At 35.2% G+C, this 23,930-nt stretch overlaps 1 protein-coding gene across 3 annotated transcripts in view; it reads left to right on the top strand.

Moving 5' to 3' along the window:
- kcnq1.2 (potassium voltage-gated channel, KQT-like subfamily, member 1.2) overlaps positions 1–23,930 on the top strand; it is a 274,383-nt gene that overhangs the window by 8,572 nt on the left and 241,881 nt on the right. For all 3 annotated transcript variants that reach the window (XM_030136301.1, XM_030136300.1, XM_030136299.1), the window contains exon 3: positions 19,638–19,728. In XM_030136301.1, the coding sequence (XP_029992161.1) occupies positions 19,638–19,728 (91 nt within the window). The remainder of the gene's footprint in view (positions 1–19,637; positions 19,729–23,930) is intronic.

The following is a 23,930-nucleotide window of genomic DNA, read 5'->3' as shown; positions in this document are numbered from 1 at the left end:
AAGCAAATAATTAATACAAGTATTTTTTTATGGTATCGTTTCTAATCCACATCCAGGAGCACAGACATACAGGCACATGCCACTCCAGTGATAACAGAGTTAGTAAGAATGGGTAGAAATCCTTTGGACTCGGTACAGCATACGTGGACATGTGTCCGAAAAGAGTCTTATGCAATTGCATGCAGACTCACCAGTGCACAGCAAACCTGGGACAATGATCCGCTTCATGTTTGTGCCGCTTCCTCTGAATCTTTTACATAACCACATGGCGTAAACATGTATGTCCTCTTGATTCCTAAATGCCCTTATCAAACTCCAAACAGATTACAACTCTACGTCGTTGTCCAACTGTGTTTAAAGTTGCTTCTAAGCTGTATTGTATAATACAGATGCAAAACTCTAATAGAAAAAGACAGCCTGACTAGCATTTATTTACCTCTACAAGTAACTGTTTTCAAAATTTCCTCTGACAAAGGTAATATTGACTTAAATGTGAACCACCATGACCTGTTCACCCCCCATGACAATGTGTGGGCCAGATGTTGTCTGGAATACGTGGTTCTGTTGTCTGTCTTTATTTCTGCACAGATTATTGAAATGGCTATAGTGAATCCTCAGCTTCCTGGCTTTCCTCTCCATCTATGTGACAGGGGTATAAAGGAAACCTCCTGCTGGAGAGCTGCTTAAAGGGATTACTGGTTGAATGAACTGTACTGCATACGTCATTTCCATTTCTATGCAAGTTACTGTATGCACACAGTGAAGGATTTTTGATTTTAGTGCAGCTGAAGACAATGGTTGCATCATGAGCTGTCAAAGAAATATAAACAGAAATGTATTGATCAGTGTTATTATAGTATTTCCATATCAAGACATGAAAAATGACTGGGCCTCTGCGATATATTTTGTTTCATTATATCCTGCGTTAATTTATTACCCGTCACTGACACCATATCATTACTAATCTTGTCACTAAAATGTAATGACTAATAAATGAACATACAGTGAGCATAATAGGAATAAAACTGCAGTGCATTACCTCATCTGTTTACATGATTTCTATTTAAGTCACATTAACCCATAAACACCCAGTGTTACTTTTGTGACATTTCCCAAAGGAATTTTTCTCTTAAAGGGATTTATCACCATTTATTAAAATATTATCATCTGTGTTTTACATTTTTCACTGTGAATCATGTATTTTCTTATATTTAACCCTTTCATGCATAAGTCACTCCAGTGGATGGTTATTCTCCAGCTGTTCTCTTGTATATTAATGGGTTTAGTTGTTTTAGTTCCATATCAGCCAACACAGTGGACACTTACACATCATCTCATATCCTGACATTCATACCGTTACTGTAACTTTGCTGTTCTTGATAAACCTGATCTGCACTAACATGTTTGAGTGTAAATCAGTTGTTATTTGTTAGACAAGAAGGTTTTTTTTTTTTTTGCACATTTTCTCAATGAAGTGAGGAATTAATAGCATTAGAATATGTTAAAATGTGAGAAGACATCAGATTAGCAGCATTAAACATGTTTTTATTTCATTGTTTTCATATCCCTCTCTCATATTGGGTTTTAAACACGTTTCTTTACTTCAAAAATTAAATGCGTGGATATTTTTGTAACTTCACAGAAAAAAAAAAAAACTCGATCACATCGTTTTTTTCATGCCTAAGGAGGAATAAAAATACTGAAGAAAAAAATCTTGACTAAGGTTCTCACAATTAATACATGAAAGGGTTAATTTCCTATATTTAATTTAGATGTTCATTAAAACTCAGAGTAAATCCAGAGGTTTTTATATCAAAACAGAGAAAACTGCTGAAAAAATTACTTTTTCAGTAAACTGTATCATTAACTGAACATAAAACAAGTGTCTCCATCCACTGTCATTTATCAAACTCACTGGTGTATCAATGTTGTAGAAGATGACTGTGTTTCCACGGTAACTACGGAGCCTCTGAATGTCCAAATGAGTCATAGCTGATGACCATGTAAAGGTGTCAAACTGCATTTTACACTAATTATTTACATGTGTTAATAGAATTAGTGAATCAAATGGGATTAAATAGTTTATATCAGTAAATGATTTTGGTTGCCAATGGATATTTGGGTCTTTTTGGGTTAAATAGATTTTCAAATGTATTAAATAAGCTTTATCAGATAAATATTTGCCATTGCAATGAGATAAGATCTTATATACAGATACTGGCCAATATCAGCAAATATTGGTGCATCCCCAACATGCACATGTACGATAAACACACCAAAGAGCAAAAGAGCGATTAAATCATCAGTTTATCATCACATATGATCAGAATAATTGGTGGTGACTGTGAGAACATTCTCTTTAGTTGTTGCAGTACAGGATGACACAGTGGTGCAGTGGATAGTAGTGGGGCCTTATGAAGAAGGTTGTGGGTTCGATTCCAACGCCAAGACCTTTCCGTGTGGAGTTTGTATGTTCTCCCCGTGCTTGCATGGGTTCTCTACGGCTTCCTCCCACCATCCATTGAGCTAATTAACGCATAAAGACCCAGACATCCACTGGTGACCAACAGCATCTACTGATATGAAATGTTTAATATTTTATAATCCGTTAATCCTATCAATACATGTAAATAATTGGTGTAAAATACAGTTTGTCATCTTTTCATGGTCATCAAATATGACACATTTGGATGTTCAGAGGCTCCGTAGTGAATTTGGAAACATCGTCATCTTCTATAACATTAATTCACCAGTAAAATCCATGGAGTTGGATCAATAGTGGCTTTTCCATTGGACATCTTCGCAAAACTTTACCGATATTTACTAAATGTAAAAAAAAACAGAAGTGCTTAATGTCTTTTTTTTCATTAAATCACAAATGCGATGATTTGTTTATTTATTATCATGAGATGACATGAGAAGTCATTCTATAAACATGGTGATGAATGTAAATATGGTGTTGATTTACAGATATATTCATTATTATTATCTCGTACTAAATTCTAAAATGATTAGGTTTCCTGGTGTGTCCACACATACCGCGACATGTTTCTTTTTAAACTCTTCTTCTTCGCTTGTTGTAACGTCCGTCAACATCCAGTTTTTTTTATTCACATGACTCTAGTTGCGAAAAAAGGTCTTTCCATTGCAGTTTTGCGTTATACTGTATACCATTTGCACTACCCCCGAAAAACCACCTCTTGCCAGCGCAAAAACTTTTAATCGAAAAACGAGAGTTTTGGCAAAATTGTCGTTTTTCCATTAGGTAAATTTTTATGCGCAAGTTATATTTGCGCAATTTGAGGGTCAATGGAAAAGCAACTAATGACAGTGAATGGAAATCCTTGGTTTATGTAGCCCTATCAGCCCGCCCGCAGGCCGAAAAAATTATATTAATATTCATCTACTATAAAAATATAATAAATCAGGACAATGGATGTTTTTTTCAACTTTTGCTCAAAGTTTAGACCCTAATGTTAATAAAAGTACATCAAAAGTGTATTTTAGTGCAAACTTTAATGTTCAAAGATGATTTTTAATCTTTGTGGGGTGAAATATACGCTATTAAAAATCTCCGACACGAACAATTAATTTATGCATATCATCGCCAATCCAGCCGAAAAAAACCAGGCGAGGATAAAAAATTCTAATTTCTCTTTTAGTTTGTTACAGTTTACTCAGGCATAGTAATAGATACAATATTTTAGACAATGGGAATAGATTCTGTGAGGTCTGTAAATGTCCATAGACACCAAGAACATCCATATGAACCTTATTATTGTAAAGTAATTCTTCATTTACTTTGGGTATGTCTTTTTAGACGTTTTTCCCCTGAAAATATGGTCAGGGTTTAACAGGTTAATGGTATATTTTTACTGAAAAAGTTTTCTCTGTTTTTGACATAATAACCCTCAACTTTAGTCTGAGCTTTTCTAAACGTCTACATCAACAGTGAATTAAATACAGGAAAATACCGGATTTATACTGATAAAAAACAAAATGCAAAGGTTAATATTATAAATGAATGGTAATAAATCACTTAAGAAAGGTTAGGTAGAGAGAAAATTCCATTTGAGAACTGACATAAAAGTAACGCTGGGTCTTTATGGGTTAAGCTAAAGCTGAATGTGAGAGTGACTGGTGGGTCGTCTCTACATGTTAGTCCTCCAACCCTCTTGAGGATAAAGCAGTTTAGAAAATGACTGACTGACTGTTCACAAGATTTGCATTTAGAGGATAAGTTGTTCAGAAAGTGTACTTTAATTAACTACAGCATTAAAGGTACAGTTCAGCCCTAATGTCATCCACACTTACACATATTAATAAGAAACCTGTCTTTTTATTTATCAATTTAACTGTTTGGTTTTTTTGTTCATGGTTTTATCTTTTTGTTTATTTGACAAAAAACAAGACAGACTGAGGAACAGGTTTAGTTAAGGTGTAATGGTGGACATCGTATAGAACACAAGACAAAAACAAGCTGGGTTGTATTCAGTATCAGAGTCTGTGAGTCCTTGATGTCCTTGTTTGTCTTTTAAAATCATAGAGGTCTCTGATCTGGGGCTGTGACTCATGCAGAGACTGGATATTTTTAAAAAGAGGAGAGGTTTACCACTCATTCATGGTCTAAAAACCAGTCTGCTACAGCTAGTAAAAAAACAAAAAACATGAAAATATACAAAGTAAATAAACATCTACAATAGAAATCACTTGATATTTAAAGAATAAGTTGGTCCTGGGTATAATGTAATGTATTAAAGGTATCAGCAAATCTTTAACTAGTTATGAAGTTTTTCAGTGATCATGGTTGACTTAGATCAGGGGTCTCAAACATGCGGCCTGGGGGCCAAATGCGGCCCGCCAAAGGTTCCAATCCGGCCCGTGGGATGAATTTGCAAAGTGGTGTCGAACTAATTTTAGTTCAGGTTCCACATACAGACCAATATGATCTCCAGTAAAATAATAGCATAATAGCCTACAAAAAATAATGACTCCATATTTTCTTCTCAATTTGATATGAAAAAAAACCCAAAAACATTACATTATTTCTGTAAATAATGACAACTTCAAATGTTTGCCTTTGTTTCAGTGCAAAAAATAACATTAAATTATGAAAATATTTACATTTACAAACTATCCTGAAACAATAAAATGTGAATAACCTGAACAAATATGAACAACCTGAAATGTCTAAAGAAAATTAAGCACAATTTTAACAACTTCTGCCTGTTACTCTGTGTTTAGTGTCTTTGTAGAGCCGATCCATAATGCACATGTAGAAATGATAAGTTGAGGCCTAATATTGTTAAAATTGCACTTATTTTTCTAAGGAAATTTCAGTTTTTTCAGGTTATTCACATCTTTTTTGTTTGGACAGTTTATAACAGTAAGTATTTTCATAATTTAATGTTTTTTGGGTTTTTTTTGCACTAAAACAAAGACAAAAATTTGGAGTTGTCATTATTTATAGGTTATTATGCTATTATTTTACTGGTCCAATCAGACTGAATGTGGCCCCTGAAAGAAAGTGAGTTTGAGACCCCTGACTTAGATCTACATAATCAGATCTGCCTGATTCTTTGCTAAAACTGGATTATACAAAAGCAGATTTTAAACTTATTTACTTGCTTATATGTGTAGATATCTAAATGAAGATGTTATATTTAATAATACATGGAACTCTGCAAAAAAAAAAAAAAAGAATAGACAGCTAATTTCTCTAAGTTTAGTGATATATAAATTGATGTAAATTGATGAAATTTATCCTAAATTACAAGTCAAAATGTTGCCATTTAAAGTGGTCATATTTTGCTAAACCCACTTTTATTAGTCTTTGGTACATTTATTTGTGTATTTGGACTCTAATGGTTCATAAAGTTTAAATTTGAACCCTCCAGGTGCTGCAAAGCTATCTTCATATTCACTCCAGCAAAAATTGAGTGGATTTCTACAACCCGTTTTAATTCCTGCTTAATTTGTTACGTCTGTAACTAGTTATGTCACAACATTTGCACATTTAAGGTCAAGACTTCCGATGAACACTTCTCCGAGTATGGCATAATTGTTTATCAGCAGCAGCGGTTGTAGTAAAAACTGAAAATATGTCTAAAAACTTCAAACTGATTACTTAAATGTTCAGTTGTTGGTTGAACGGAACAGAGCAGCACAGTCAACAACCTGGAGGGGGTGGGGCATGAAGTGACTCATTTGCATTTAAAGGGCCAGCGCTCAAAATGACCTTTCTGGTGTCATTACTGAGAAATAGGGTTGAAGATGGACCTGTGGAGTTGAATTAATGAAGAATTCAGACCCAAGTATAGCATTTACGGTTTATGTAGACCACAGGGAAATGTTTTAAAATGCATAATTTCATTAACAAAAAAAAAGCTAAATATGATACCTTTAAAGCATTTTAAATAAACTGGTCAAAATAATAAAAAAAAAAAGATAGATAGATAGATAGATAGATAGATAGATAGATAGATAGATAGATAGATAGATAGATAGATAGATAGATAGATAGATAGATAGATAGATAGATAGATAGATAGATAGATAGATAGATAGATAGATAGATAGATAGATAGATAGATAGATACCAAGGTTCTAATAGTTTTGGATTTTTCATTATAGTTTAGTTTTATTTAGTTTTAGCTTTTTTTTCCTGTAATTCTGTTAGTATGAATTAGTTTTTAGAGCAGGTTTGCTAGTTTTTATTAGTTTTTGTTTTCTTCTAAATGCTTAGTTTTAGTTTAGTTTTAGTTTTTTCATATCTTTTCTCTTCTTCTCCGTCATATTTAAATAAATCCCAGACAGGACTCTGCTGCTTTCTCCCAACTTTAGTCTCCATATTTCCAGGTAGAGTGGGGACCAGAAGACGACTCTAAACCACAAGTGACAAGAAGTGACGGACCGTTAAATATCATATGGTGCCAGCAGCTAAAATTGCTTGAGGAAAATAAATCAATTTCGTATCAATCCGACGTTGACAAAGACGAAAACTAAGGGAATTTTGTCCATAATTTTTTATAAATTTTAATTAGTTTTGTAAGCACACAATACAGTTTCAGTTAGTTATCGTTTTTTTCTTTTAATTATAGTTTTTATTTATTTCAGTTGACGAAAATGTTTTTTCAATTCTAGTTTTCGTCATTTTATTATTTTTCGTTAACGATAATACCCTTGATACATACATGACACAGTGAACAAACATATGTACAATAGTGCGAATAAGGATAGAACGGTAGTCCAAAAAAAAAAAATAAAAAAAATTAAGTAATAAGAATATGAAGAAGAAGAACAAATGTGACATAACCTATAAGAAAAAGACACAAACAGAAAAATAAATGGCTAGCTTATACAATAAAAAACACACAATGAAAACACAGTAAAAACACGATAAAAACAAACAAAGTAGTCAGACCAGAGGCACTAGAAGCAAAAACTGTGTTTTCAACCCATAAACCATATAAAGGAAAAAGTTCATTTTCATATTTTACACAATGCTAATGTTTTTACCTAGAAAGAGTTCAGAAAACAAATCTTGGTGAGATAATCCTGATTTTCACTCCCACCTTTCATGCTTTCCATTGCTGTTAGTTGCTTTATGCTTAACCCTTTCATGCATGAATTATGAGAACCTTATCAAGATTTTTTTCCCCAAGTGATTTTCATTCCCCTTAGGACATGACCCCCCCAAAAAAAACCCCCAACAAAACAAATAAATCAAACAAACAAACAAACAAACAAAAAAACAAGGCGATTGAATTTTTTTTATGAACCTATTTTTCATGGCTTTACAAAAATGTCCACTCACCTGGACACCATGTGTTTAATTTTAAAAACAAATAAACATGTATTTACTGATATACTGTGTAAAAACTATGAAATAAAAACATGTTTAATGTTGCTAATCTGATGTTTTCTCACATTTTAACACACTCTAATACTAGTTATTACTCACTTCATGGAGATAATATGCAAAAAAAAAAAAACAAAAACAAATTTTGTTTAAAAAGCAACCAAAAAACCCCTGTTAATTACAGTCTAATAACAATTAGTTGTTTTTTTTTTTTACACTCAAACATGTTACTGCAGATTAAGTTTATCTAGAACAGCGAAGTTACAGTCATGGTATGAATTGCAGTGTATGGGATGACAGATAAGTGTCCGCTGTGTTGGCTGATACGGAACTAAAACAACAAAAGCCTTGAATATACAAGAGAACACCTTTGAAGAACTGTCCACTGTAGTGCCCACTATGCATGAAAGGGTTAAGATGCTAGTAACTCAGTTTTATTTAACAGCTTTCAATTGTCCTTCTTTGTCTAAATTGCAATTATGAAGTTTTCAGCAGGAATCAGGTCTGGAAAACAGCATTTCTGTCTACATTTTTTCCCAGAATTGTACACATATTAGGTAGTTAGTGGTTTTAAATGATTCTGCTGTAATTGTGTGATGCCCTTTCAGCTTTTCCTCCTTTCATTTATCTTCCCCTCCAACCTGTAAGGAGGATTTACATCTATTTTCCAAGTATTTGATGGACAAGATGATAGCTAAGCCAGGATGGCATATCCATGTTTGAGGCTGGTGGGTGATGTGGTGTAATCCACTCTAAGCTCTTCCAGAGATGGGATGGGGTGGGGTGGGGGGGTCAGCAAAGAGGGTTATGGACGGCTGCTCTGTCTCTGACCACACTGGCTTAATAATGGTCAGGGTAATTTATATGCTCTCGTCTTATAGTTTTTGCTTGTTTGTGCTCCGTCAAAGTTAATTTCACTCCATATTCAAGACTGCTCTGAAAGTAGCAGTGTTTATAACTCTAGAAGGCAAAGAAATGTCATTGTTTTATTGTCATTTCTCAGAATACTTTGCATTATGTTGGATGTCAGGATAGCGACCACTCTGGAGGACATACAAAGTGACCCTGGGTTTTAAGAGGATGGAATTAGGCAGCTAAGGTGAAATAGGTTGATGATAGGATGACCCTCAAGAGAACCCATCTGCAACTGTCACATACATTTAGTCTGCTTTACCTGAGCAAACACAGAATGAAATAGCCTGATAAATGAGCTGAATATCTGCTTTTTGTGTTTCCTGAAGCATTCAGTATCCAGAACAAGTGCAGAGCTTTATAAGGAAGGAGTAGTATTGATGATACATGTGCTTTTTTTTCTTCTAAATTTGCCAAAGTCACAGATTAAAACACATTCATCACACAATGAAACTGAACTAAAAGTGTTTAAATTCTTGGATATGATCTTTAAAAACTCTTGTAGCTGCAGTGAGTTGGAACAGTCTGTTTAAATGAATAAGCTGCAGAAGTGATTAAGACAGACAAGTCACAAGGCTAAGTTTGTATTGTTTCTGTCTTTTCACTGCGTCCACCCTCAAATCTGCCTAATCCTTAAATGCAAGGGTGTTTGTTTTGTCTGTGAGTAGAAAGGGTCAATGTAGAAAGTGTGTGTTTGCATACACTGCACAGCATATTAAAGTGAATGTGACAGGAGTGTCCCACTCTTGTCACATTCACTTTTGAGATCACATTGTCCTAGTGCGCTGTATTGGGGTAATGTTTCCTAGGCTTATATCACTGTATTTTCACTGTTGATTGAGTGGAGGTTTTGGTGTGGCTCTGTGCTCTACTTAACGTTAGCGAAGCTGGACAGATCTACAGTCAATAATACTCACTAAAGCCCCAGCTGTTTTGTTTTAATCAGATCCTAGGGTTTTGGCCTGGTTAAAGAAGGTTGGCTAATGGTGGTAAGTGACCCGCTGTCCGCTGCACACACCTCCCCAGACCGCCACTACTGAATTTTTTTTTGTGAACTTTTGCAGCAAGAAAAATAAGAGGCACACTCTAAAATTATGTTTATGATTCTTGTTAGTTTTGTTGCAAAATTGTGGATTAGGTAATCTATACTGATTTCCAGCATGAATGAAATCTTCTTGAAGGTCTTGAAGCTCAATTCAACATGGATGTAGATTTGTTATTTCACACATAGAACAGCGGGACATTTTGGTGTTTGTCAGAACCCAAACTTACATAAAAATACAGTGAAAAACTTCACTCCAAAATCCATCATTTATTTTCGGAACCACATATGCTGCCTTCACGTACAATGAGAATTATACAGGGTGTCCCATAAGTCTCCATACATAGGAGACATAATACATTCCATACATATATGGTTCTAACATGTATTTCTTTATATTTCTTCTTTATAGTTCTTCAGCAGTGGAGGACACGCATTGAAATGTGTTCCCAACAAAATGGCAGTCATATAGAGCATATTATATAAATAAAAATGGTTTATGTCAAGAAACGTTTATTTTTCCTATGTATGGAGACTTATGGGACACCCTGTAGTAAATACTAAACTGACAGTCAATAGAAACTTTGAGGTAGAAATGTATGCTTATTTCTACTTGTCAGGGCGTTGTAATTATTTATTGTGAATTTATTGATGACTTCGTGCTCGGGTAGTTGAGATAATGATGAGTTGTCATGTTGTCACAGTTCATTGCACATGGGTTGGTCTCTTTGCAAAAGTGGACCAAATACACATTGAGCAATACTCAGTGGGTATCTGCACAATTTGAGGATTTGTTTTGAAGGCCTATATAAAGGCCCAAAAAAGGCCATCATTATTAGTCCAGTGAACGGCATCATGCCACGTCTATCACGTGAGCAACGTCTCCGGGTACTGGGTATGGTGGAGGCCAGTTTGAGCTACAGTGATATAGCCAGGCCTATGTATGGGCTGATCCCAACCCACAATCACAAACCTGGTTGAACGCCACAACACCACAGGCTCTGTTGACGATAGACCGCATCCAAGGTGAGACACGGAAGCAAACGGAGGCCATACCTGGTACTGACTGTTGTGACTTTGTGCTTGGCGGGTGCCATTTTCTTTTGTTAAGTTTTTTTATTTTTAAATTATTCTTGAAACTTTAGATTTTTGTTTCTGTATGCCAGTATCCTAAACAAATGATTCATATGAAAAAATTCCAGTTTAGGGTTTCAAATTAAAAATTATGTTGAAAAATATGGTCTCAAAGTTTTCATTGACTGTGAGTGTAATTACAAACTTGAAAATTGCACATGAACATCCCCTCATGTCATTTTTTTCCACTGGAGAACTGGGAAAAAAAACTGATGCACAAGCTACAGAGATGAAAATAACCATTGAACAACATGATGGAGAGCAACAAGGGATTCAAAGCAAATCATAAACAATGCTTTTATGAACGCTTATATGCTTTTATTTATTTTAAATAGATAGATAGATAGATAGATAGATAGATAGATAGATAGATAGATAGATAGATAGATAGATAGATAGATAGATAGATAGATAGATAGATAGATAGATAGATAGATAGATAGATAGATAGATAGATAGATAGATAGATAGATACTTCTTTAATCCTGAGGGAAATTCAAATAATGCTGTAACAGATGAATGAACATATTCAAAACTGTTTTACCCAAGTAGCAGGCTACGATAAATTGTTAGGCAGCCATTTTTCATTTCAGTGCAACAACAAATGCTCTTGAACACAGCGCACTTGTAATAGCACGTGAAGGCAGCTTTAGTCCTTGTGGGAGGGCGGAGCCTATCTCGGCTACCAATGGGGCGAAGTCGGGATACACCCTGAACGTGTCATCAGGTCATCATAGGGCTGACATATATGACATATACAGACAAACAACCATTGACTCTAACATTCACAGCTATGGATGATTTAACTTGTCCACTGAACCTACAGTACACGTCTGATATTAAGACACACAGACATGAAGAACATGCAAGCTCCACCCAGAATCGAACCCAGGATCTTCTTGCTGTGCAGCGATAGTGCTAACCATGTGGTACCACGTTGCCAGATCCTAAAATCTTAAGGATTAATTAATTAATGGAACAATAATTTATAGATATACCACCAGAACATATGATGAAATAAAGCAAAATGAGTCCCTGTACTGCAGAGCATATTGAGAAGTTCAATGTAAGTGAATGGAAATGAGCCCCTTGTAGCTGTCAGTGGTATTACACTTAACCTTGTGTGGTGTTCAGATGTTTGTTATTCAGCCAGTGTTCGTGGGTCTGGTGGACCCGCTGCATTTGTGGGTTTTTATTTCAACATAATCAAACAATTTTATGTTAAAATACTCAACAGATGTTTACTTCATCCCAGTCACAAGCAACATTAAAAGCATATGTTTAATATTTGCCTTCGCTAGATCACATTTATGAATGAAAGTGCTACTCGTTGTTAGTTTGTTTTTTTAATAAAATGTAATATAATCAAGAAATGAGAGGAAAAAATTCATAAAAAAAAAAAAAAATTACTCCTATTTATTTTTTTTAAATAAAAAATGAAAGACAGACCCAAACATCATACTAGGTTAAAGATACTTCCACATCCACTGAAGTCAATCTTATGGATTTCAAACCATTGTTTACAGATTTTTGGTTGTATAAATGGATGCTTTTCCTCTACTTTAAGCAGGGAAATTCATATAACAAGGTAGATATCTCATTTATCATTTGGCAACTGAAAAAAAATCCATTTTGTGCTCTAACTAATTTTATCAGAGGAGGAATTATAGAAGGATTGAGCTCTTTATACTCAATATTATTCTTGAAAAACCTCCTGGATAACTACAGAGGAGCTACATAAATATGAATTTGTGATATATAATTACTTAAATGCTCTCTGAACAGTTGCTAGTTTGTGTTCTTTAGACATTGTGAGTTTTATTTTACTATATTTAAAGGCTGTAATAAACTGCCCTGGAGACAGAACTGGCTGGGTCTTTGTGTTGGATGGTCTTTCTAGTGAATTATGGCATTTATTCAACTGCTGTTCGACTGTGTGGAATCCCAGAGATATTGCAGTGCACTGTTATCCCTCCAAAACAAAACAAATGTCATAGTCCCATGTGCTGAAGGAAAACGCAGAGATTACACGACCCAGCCGATGACCTACACGGTGTTGAGATCATAGCTGTGCTTATCCTAATAAAATGATCATGTTTCAACACATGGAAAATGGGTTTTGATTTGACTTTAGCTGCCCAGTCTGTCAGGACTCAGCCTGTACAGAAGAGCCAGTGCCTTAGAGCCTTTTAGTGACACACATCAGAATTTCTGTTTTTGGTATTTCTGTAATAATAGCTGATAGAGAAGTGTGTATATTGAAATGGCACACTTGCACTTCTGGAATAAAAGAAGAGATCACTAATTCTATGCTTTTTTCATTGTTTATTCCACCAAGTAGCGAAAATATGCTCTCCAAATTCCTAATAAAAAAAACAATTTACACACGTTATTTGAATAAAACAAATAAAACAAGTGGTGGCAGGCACAAAAAAACCCCGCCCCTTGCACATATTGTAACTTATTTTGGCATCGATCCAGCTGATGTCATCATGTCTATGTGTGTGCTGATGTCAGCGTATCAGTTGCCTCTATATATGTGCCAAGTTTGAAGTAAATTGAAACAAAATTGATGCTTTTATAGACATGTGAAATTTCACCCATTCTAAGTAAATGGGAGAAGAAAAAATAATTAAAAAATTCATAAAAAATTTAAACTTTGACCTATTTTTCCCAAAATGTAATCACATCTATTCTGGGTCACTAGCAATCTATAAACTAAATTTGGTGTGAATTCAACTAATAGTTTTGCTGCTAGAGTGTTAACAAACAAACAAAGAAACAAACTGAACCAAAAACAACACCCCTTGCCTTCCCTTTGGGTGTGGAGTAACAACAAAAACACACTGTTGTATAACCTAAAATATTTAACCCATGGAATGCTAATGTTTCAACATAGGAATTGATCAAAATGAAATTTTTGGTGGAATTACCTCATGTTTTGGCATATTCTCTACCAGTCTCTGGCATTGCTGTTGAGGGATTTAGGCCAGTCTGGGTGCAAAAAATTCAGTTCAGGTCTGAAAATTTGGATTGGAACTGTATATTACCTTTTACATCCTTTAATGAACCAGTGAAGTTTACTGTGAATAAATAAGCAAATTTATGGTCCTGCCTGGGATTTATTTATTTATTTATTTATTAGACTTACCTATTTTTGTACAGTGTTGTTTTGAAAGAAAATACATGGTCCCCCCCCCCCCCCCAACCCCCACCCTTTCATATGAACAGAACATCATTCCACTCACTTACTCTCAGTGTAAAAGGAAATAAATGGACAAATAAATGATACACAAGATAAACTGTTCTGGATTCTCTTGGGTTTCTGTAAATTGGCTTAGAGTCTGGTTTTTGACCAACTCTATATATAAAGTGTCATGAGATAACTTTTTTTGTGATCTGGCATTATATAAATAAAATTTGATTGATTGAGTGATTTAATTGGTTTTCCCCTGTAAGTTGCTTTGGAAAAAAGCGTCTGCCAAATGCATAAACATAAACAAAAAAAGCCCTCAGAGAGCACAGACCTCCGCCAAGACAGATCTGCCCCCCCCATCACCACCTAAATCATTAATCATTTCTTCCTTGTGCCAGTATCAACATTTCCTGAAAATTTCGTGAAAATCCGTCCATAACTTTTTGAGTTATCTTGCTAACAAACAAACAAACAAACAAACAAACAAACAAACACACAAAGAACAGTGATCACAATACCTCCTGGCGGAGGAAATAAAAACATTACTTTACATTTTCAGATGTCGTTCACATTCAAACACCACAGAAACAGAAAAGATAATATCATAATATGATGAGGCCTGCAGTATTTTGTCCTACAACTCCTGTACGATTTGTCCAATATCTGCCTTGGATAATTTTTTACTTTTTTTTTTTGTCTAAAATGCACTGACGTTTCTAATGATTATCCTTGATTTATTGACTTATTTCTTGAGATCTAAACTCTAAATTGAGCACCAAGGCTGCTTTCATTTGAACAGCTGATTCATATCCACAATTGCGTGATCCATGTTCACATTTTTAATCTAATCCTAAAGCCTCACAACATCACAGGCTTTTCTGTGAAGCTGCACTGCCGCTCCAAAATCCCAAGACGTGACTGGTTTAATGCTGCGTTGGCACCTGGACCTTCAAGTTGGCTCATTTCATTCAGATTTCAACGAGCAAATTCTCTTCTGCTATTGTGGGGCAAAAATAAGAGCAATCTAAAATAGTAACCTCGGTGTCACCTTAGGTTGAGTCTGTACCTAACCTGGGTCACCCAAGTCAAAATGGCACGTACATGACAGAGCACTAAATTGGAGTTGATGCTGTCGGCTCAGTTCACTCTCTTATTAATGACTGTGTGTTATTTAGGTCCAGGACTGTACTTGTAACATTATGCCCTAATGCAGTAGCAGTTTGCTTACTGTACATTTGCTTGTTTTAAAGATCAGTCAGGGGTAGAGACTTGTTTATGTGTGTGTTTTGCAAGGCAGTAATCCTCTGAGTAAAATCACTGTTCCATCTGGCTAATGTGTCGTACTCTGTGTGTAAGGGGAATCCTCCTTTAGTAGATTTACAGCCCTGTCACCCCTCTTTCCCCTCTTATTTACTCATCCTGCCATCTGACTGACCAAGAATGAACTGGGTTTTTAACCCTTTATAGGTCACTCATAGAAATACTCTGAAATTCAAAATTTCAACCTTATTGTGTTATTGACACTGATTGATTAAGTGGTTAACACTTTTTACCCCTGGGCCACCAGACTCTTAAACAATAACGTGCAATATTTGAGGGTTGTGTGGGTGAGAGAAGAGTCTATAGTTTCCATATGCTGTATTTTATTATGCATGCTGTATTTTATTACCTCCGCCAAGTGTAACGGTGGAGGTTATGTTTTCATCACGGTTTGTCTGTCTGTTTGTCTGTTAGCAAGATAACTCAAAAAGTTATGGACAGATTTGGATGAAATTTTTAGGAAATGTTGATACTGGCACAAGGAACAAATGGTTACATTTTGGCGGTGATCGGGGTGGGGGGGCTGATCTGCCTTGGTGGAGGTCTGTGCTCTCTGAGTGCTTTTCTAGTTGCTTTTACATTATGTGCTTTTATATTTATTTTTAAAATATTTATATTTATTGCTATTTGTTGTTGCACTTTGGTAAGGGCATCCTCAACCAATTTCGTCGTAACATGGATTACAATGACAATAAAAAGCCTATTCTATTCTATTCTATTCTATTCTATTCTATTCTATTCTATTCTATTCTATTCTATTCTATTCTATTCTATTCTATTCTATTGCAGGACATAACAAGACTTTAATACTTTTGTGAAAATTTTCAACATTTTTTTATTGTCATGTAGAAAATCAAGGTCAGTGAAGTTACCATATTTGGTTCCTTGCCCATAAGTGGCAAAAAACACAAAAAAAAATCCAAGAAGTATATATAAAAAATACAAGTAAGGTGAAAGGAACATGTATTTTAGACCAGTATAGTACTACTGCTGAACATACTACAGTAAAGTATGTACAGTAGTAAAAACAAGTGTTTCAGTGAAAAAAACAAAAATAATAAACAACAACAACAACAACAACAACAACAATGTGACCTTCCTTTTACACTTAACATGTCTTTAATCCTTTTGTTCAGACAATATGAAATTTTTGGCATTCACGTTCTAATTTTTTATGCCAGGTTTCATTCAGCACATGCCAGATGTTTCCAATGGTTTTTGCTGTTTCTTGTCATGGGGTCAGGGGTCACACTAAATACTGGCTTTAACTTTTAGAACCCATTTAGTTCTGTTTTTTGGGTGTTTTTTAAGGCTGTGCACATGTTTCCTGTATTTTCTTGTTGTATCTGAAGAAAAGAGACTGAGAAATAAATATACATGTTCATTTCAGCGCTGCAAAAACAATTAATCTAAAGGCCGCCTAAGACTTTTGCACAGTCCTGTATATAAAAAATACAAGAAAACATTTAATTTGAAAGGACCATGTATTTTAGAACATTAGACCAACATAAGGGCTGATCCAGACTCCTGTCCACATCCACATTATCCCTCTGAACATCATTCCTTACATTAGTACCATTACTTCATGGTACCTAACAAAGCAGATACACTCACCGTTCATGCAGAGGTGGACCTTACAGACCCTGTAGACCACATTGGACCTGAGATTGGTGACTCACTGTCCACATTGTAACTTGTAATGCATGCAGAAATGACCAAAAGTAGTCACTTGCCCAGTAAAGGTTTAAGGTGACAGCATCCAGTCTGCAAATGTGAGCATGATATTATTGTATGTTCCTCATTTAGGCTTATTTTATTTAAAAAATCTTTTTAAATTGAGCTAATTTAACTATTGTAGATTCTCAAAAGCACTCTATTTTCTTGGATACTATGTATTTCTGCAATAATATGTCAGATAAATAAGTAGAAGGAGAGCATACCTCTGCCAAGGCCCCACAATCCTTGAATGTGTAATGGTTGTCTGTCTGTCCATCAGCAGGATTACCCAAAAACTGTTGCACCCATTTCCATTTATAACAAGTGCATTACACTTTGGAGCACGTGGATTCATTTTTTATTTATTTTTTTGTTCCATTTCTAACAACAGGAGAAAAGACTTTTGATGAAATTACAAGATTATGACACGTAGACAAAAGTATGCACTTGCAAATATCTCCATTATGTATTAAGTACAGTAAATTTTGCTTAACCCTCACAGACACATTCACGTGAGTTATCACATAACATCCTTGGTAGAGGTAATAGTAAAAACAGAGACTTATATAACCCTTTCAGCATATGGCCTGTAATCCAGCTTGTAGTACCCGGGATCATAATGCACCCACCCACCGCTGTGTGACTTTTAAGTGAGCTTGCTAGTGATGATGCTGCATGCAAACACTCATAGTAGTATATCATGTAAAAGCACTTAAAAGATGTGCGCCAAGGATTATTTCCGGGAAAACACTATCACTGCTTTTAATCCTTGTGAGTCATTTAAAAAGAGTAACCGCAAACAAACACGTGCATGAGGGAACAATTGAATTTATAATAGAGAAAAAATCTCTTAAAGCAGGGGTGTCAAACTCATTTTAGTTCAGGGGCCACATTCAGCTAAATTTGATCTGCAGTGGGCCGAACCAGTAAAATATTAACATAACTAGAAGCACTCGAAGAGCGCAGACCTCCGCCAAGGCTGATCAGTGGCCCCCCCTGTGGGCCCCCCCCACGCCAAGGAGGTTATGTTTTTGCCAGGGTTTGTTTGTTTGTTTGTTTGTTTGTCTGTCTGTTTGTCTGTCCGTTAGTGTGCAACATAACTCAAAAAGTTATGGACAGATTTTGATGAAATTTCCAGGGTTTGTTGGAAATGGGCCCTCCCGTGGGCCCCCCCACCCCCGATCACCACCAAAATTTAATCATTTCTTCCTTATCCCATTTCCAACAAACCCTGAAAATTTCATCAAAATCTGTCCCTAACTTTTTGAGTTATGTTGCACACTAACGGACAGACAAACAAACAAACCCTGGCAAAAACATAACCTCCTTGGCGGAGGTAATAATATATAAATAATGTCGATTCCAAACTTTTCTCTATGTTTTAGAGCAAAAAAAGTCAAATTAAACAATGAAAATGTTTACATCTACAAACTATCCTTTCAAACAATGTGAATAACATGAACAAACTGAAAAAATGAGTGTAATTTTAACAATATTCTGCTTCAGTTTATCATTTCCACATGTACATTATAACTTACAGACTACAAATACACAAAACATTTAATATTAGGCAGAATATTGTTCAAATTGTACTTACTTTTCTTAAAACATTTCAGGTTTTTCGTATTTGTTCAGGTTATTCACATTTTTTGCGAAATTATACTTTGTTTTAGTGTAAATACATGAAAATATTTACATTTACAAAGAGAAAAATTTGGAGTTGTGAGTATTTACAGATTATTATGGTAGTATTTTACCTTGTTTGACCCACTTGAGACTGAATTGATCTGAATGTGAAACCTGAACTAAATGGATTGTTAATATTTTAGTGTAATTTTTGCATTTCACAAATTCATCCCAAGGGCCGGACTGGACCCTTTGGCGGGCCGGATTTAGCCCCGGGGCCGTGTGTTTGACACCTGAGTCTTAAAGTTAATAAATAAATATGTTAAATGAAAGTTGAAATTAAGTCTAGCTGTTATGGAAAGCTGCTTTGTCTAAAAAGAAGAAATAAATGCATATAAACATGGAACCAAAGAACCACGGGCCAAACATTCAGGGTTTTCTTCGTCTCATGAAAGGCTGTTTGTCCACCTCTTAACCTGTCTTTTCTGTTTTCCTTACCTTCCTGTATGTGCGCTGAATGTAGACGTACAGCTCACAAGGCTATATTTGTGCACTATGTATATACACGGACAGATGGACAGTCTCGTCGGAATGTTTTACTGTAGCTAGGAGACGTGGAAACATGCTGTCAGCTGTTAACACAAACAAAATGATGTAAAAAAGACACAGAACAAAGTAGCTTTTCCCCCTCTATTATTAATAATTAGAATGACTGAGTTCACATATTTACAAAACTAAGTAATTCTACTTTTGCATGCTTTTTACACGTGGAATATATGATAAGTGAATTTGTATTAATGACTGGAAAACTTTTTCTCCCCATCCTGCAGCTTCCTTATGGTCCTGGTGTGTCTTATCTTCAGTGTCCTGTCCACTATAGAGCAATATGCAGACTTTGCCACCGGAACCCTCTTCTGGATGGTAAGTAGTTTCAGTGTGCTTTTTTTTTTTTTAATTGTGACTCTACAACACACATAAAACCAGCAAAAGTGACCATTTCCACAGAGATGTACAGAAGGCAAATCTAACTCACCTTATGATGTTTGTACACTGTTGCCCATAAAGTTGGAATTAAATATTTTTACCTCTTTTCATGGAATGATTGTGACTGTGATTTATTCTTGATAGACAAAATGTAACTGGCACCTGATCATAGGTTATACTGATGTGTGTAAATAGGAATAAAAGCAGGAATTTGTCTGAAAACAAAATTATTCCAACTTTACAGTGTACAGGGTGTCATAAAGATGACTTTACAAGTAAAGACTGACTTTACAGAAATCATTATAATTATTTAACAGTTGAAAATAAGGCTGGGGATTAAAACAATAATTAATTTCATGATGTGTTATTATTTCACATTGCAATATTATTTTGTATATTATATTGTAATGATTTACAAGTGTTTGCTCCTGGAGGATTCTGTTGGGTTTCTGTAAATTGGCTTAGAGTCTGGTTTTGACCAACTCTATATATAAAATGTCAAGAGATAACTTTTTTTGTGATCTGGCGCTATATAAATAAAATTTGATTGATTGAGTGATTTAATTGGTTTTCCCCTGTAAGTCGCTTTGGAAAAAAGCGTCTGCCAGATGCGTAAACATAAACATAAATGCGTAAACATTTACCTTGAAGGCCAGCAGCTGGGATTAAAAGGATATCATTTTATACTGCAATTTTAGGGTTCATTTGGCTGACATTGTCAAATTAAAATACAAGATGTTTACATATTTTATCGTAATAATTGTTTTCAAAGCTCTACCTGTACATTTCTAAAACATCTCACATTTGTTTTGTGCATGCTTGTCATTTTCTGAGCATGAAGAAGAGTTTAAAACCACAGAACAACTATCTGGTTTCTCCAATATTTGCTCAAAACCAAAAATCAAGCCTTTACACTAGATAGAAATAGTGCTTTGACATTTATCTTGATTATTATTGATATAGACCAGTGGTTCCCAACCTTTTTTGGCTTGTGACCCCATTTTAACATCACAAATTTCTAGCGACCCCAGACATTCAAAGTGGAGACTTTCTTTTTTTTTTGCTAAAATTAATATGTTTTTGATCATGTAATAGTTTGCTATACTACGTTGCAAATAAACATTAATTTTAGATGACATTTGGTCTATATAATGTATATTATTCTGGACAGAGGCAGAAAAGGCAGGTGTAGATTACTGCACAAAGGGAGAATTTGATTTTCCTGGTCAGGATATGTACAGTCAGTCCATCTTGGATTTACAAGGCTGACAATTAATACTGAACAAACAAGAACTCAAACTATGAATTATGAAAGAGCTGCAGCATCTGAAACCGACCACAATGAACATTTGAAAGATAAACAGTACCATAGTGCTTCAGTTTCAGAGTTTGTCATGTCTTTTATGTATTGGAATTGTCTCTGTCAACTCACCCCATTTTACTATTTATTTATTTATTTATTTATTTATTTTTATCAATTGCTAGAAATTTCAGGCGACCCTATTTGAATTCCAGGCGACCCCACGTGGGGTCCCAACCCCAAGGTTGAAAAACACTGATATAGACTGATGTGAAATGATGATATTTTTGACCATACTGTCCAGCCCTACTTTAAAATGCACATATAATCACGACCTTTAAATATTTTCCTTTGAAGTTAATGGATTAAAACAATTGTTCCTGAATTCATCATCCTCTGATTAAATGTGATGACTTACTACTTTTGTTTTCAGACTTAGTCATGTTGGTCGTTGACAACATTTAGTAATATTTTATTATATTTTATTCAATGTATAAATAGACGCTGCTTGTGTTATCTGTTAATGTGCAGTATGTGATTACACTGGTTTACAAGGAAAATGCTTCCAGAATAAAAGTAATGAAATTTTACCACATGAGAGTCACTGATAAAGAAAAATCAAGTCAAAAATGCTGGTTGGCTGAACTTTCCAAGATACAGCCTTGGGTCAAAATGTGAAATTCAAGAATTAACGAGAGAATGGGTTTGACTCAAAAGGAATATTTGTCTCAGAGCTACAAGATCTACTTCAAAACACTGTCTGCACATTAGAATACATTCACTTTACAGGTTCTATTTAGTGGAAGATTTATAAAACTATTATATAAATGTACATAAACCTATATATATGTGTAATAACACTTAATCATATACCTTGAAAACATCAGCAAACCGGCGCTTTTGTCATTTATTTTCCAATTAATCTTATTAAAATATGTAACATTTAGCACATTTAATGTCTGAAGCAAATCATTTCTAAACTAGAAAAGCACTCGGAGAGCGCAGACCTCCGCCAAGCGCAAAAATTCCCCACATTATCGGTGATACAAATCCTACATTTATTTTTTAAAATAAAATCCGCCTTCTGGATCAGATCCGGATCAGCCTTTGAAATGTGATAGAGGACCCCATTGTCAATTCCTGAGTTAAATTTCATGAGTTTTGGTCAATAATTAAGCGAGATACTGGGAAACGAAAATTTTGGCCCCATTTACCACAATGTTAATGAAAATTTCAAAGTGATCCAGAATCCAGGATTTCTTCCGGATCACCCCCAAAAGTTAATCATTTCTTCCTTATCCCATTTCCAGCAAACCCTGAAAATTTCATCAAAATCTGTCCATAACTTTTTGAGTTATGTTGCACACTAACGGACAGACAAACAAACAGACAGACAAACAAACCCTGGCAAAAACATAACCTCCTTGGCGGAGGTAAAAATTGTAGACCAGTGTTATTTGTGTTTATTTTGTTAGTGTAGCAGAGCCCTGCAGTACCCCCCTGTAGCCACATGATGGTGATAGAAGATCTTGACTGGCAGTGTGTCTACCCGCCATCTTACACATCAGGCCAATGCAGTCACAGAGCTCAAAAAGACTAATAACTTTGGGTGCAGTAATTTCAGAAACCAACACTACACCTGCCTGATTATTTTTCTTGAATTCAGTGTTTTTCACAGTAAAAGGGGAGCGTACATTATTAACACAGGACTCATCAGTAGCCAGTGGTTTGTGATGACACTATGCAGAATCATTTGGCTCCTTTTAGACTGCACTTGCCACTAAATGTACTTTTTTCTGGCTTATTAGGCCATTAAAGGCTGCTAAGTAATGCAATAAATCCAGGTCTTACAACAGGTAGAGAAAATTATGGCCACTTTTTGGAAACTCTACAAAGAGCTTGCATCATCTGTCTCCTTCCAGCACACTGGGACTATAAACGCACACACAGCTACAGTGTGCACGCTCAGCCATTACATACACACCAGCACAAAGGCTGCATGTACGCACACACTGATGACCCGTACGCTCCTACAAAAACACACACTTGTACCACCTCCTGAGCCTCGGGGGCAATCGGAGGACAGGAGTGGACGCTGTGTTCTGTAAACTTTTGGCCAGTGCCCTTTGAAGACCTGCTATCACAGTTATTCATTTATTTATACCCAGGAAGAGCCAATACTGTATCATTATCCCCAACTCTCTTTTTTTTCTTTTCCTCTTTCTTTCTCTCTGTTAACCCGTTCACCTCTTCACTGCTGTATGCAACCACATAACATTAAACAAAAAGAAAAACTCGTCAGTACAAATTACTGTTGGTTATTTTGTCTATTTGTCTGTGTGGGTGCAGGTGTGTTTTGTGCATAATATAAGGAAAATATTCAATGTGTGACAACAGTTTTCAACACTGCTGTGACTATATGACTTAAATAAATAAGATAAGAGATAAGATAAGATAAGACTTTATTGATCCCATCATGGGGAAATTCCAGTTGACAGCAGCAACATTCAACACAAGTGCAAAGAAAAAGACAGGAAAAAACAGTAGGAAAAAAAAAAAAAAAAAAAAAAACGGTAGAAAAAAACACACACAAGTGAGACATGAAATATAAAAGAAAATGAGAAATTGGGTATTTATATAAACAGGGAATTAGAATTAAACTTTTTTTTTTTTTTTTTACTTGTCTTGTCCAGCACCCTAACAGCAGAATGGTAGTCTGGCTGCCTTTTGGTGCTGAACAAATCTGCTTTGCCAAGGGTAACTTCACAAAGTATATGAAGCTCCACTTGAAATTCTACTGTGTTTATTATGATTTTTTGTTGAACCACAGAATTAAACA

Source organism: Sphaeramia orbicularis, chromosome 6 (assembly GCF_902148855.1).
Source record: "Sphaeramia orbicularis chromosome 6, fSphaOr1.1, whole genome shotgun sequence".
NCBI classification, from domain to species: Eukaryota; Metazoa; Chordata; class Actinopteri; order Kurtiformes; family Apogonidae; genus Sphaeramia; species Sphaeramia orbicularis.
Note: the sequence above shows the minus strand (reverse complement) of the source record. Positions and strands in the feature narration are given on the sequence as shown.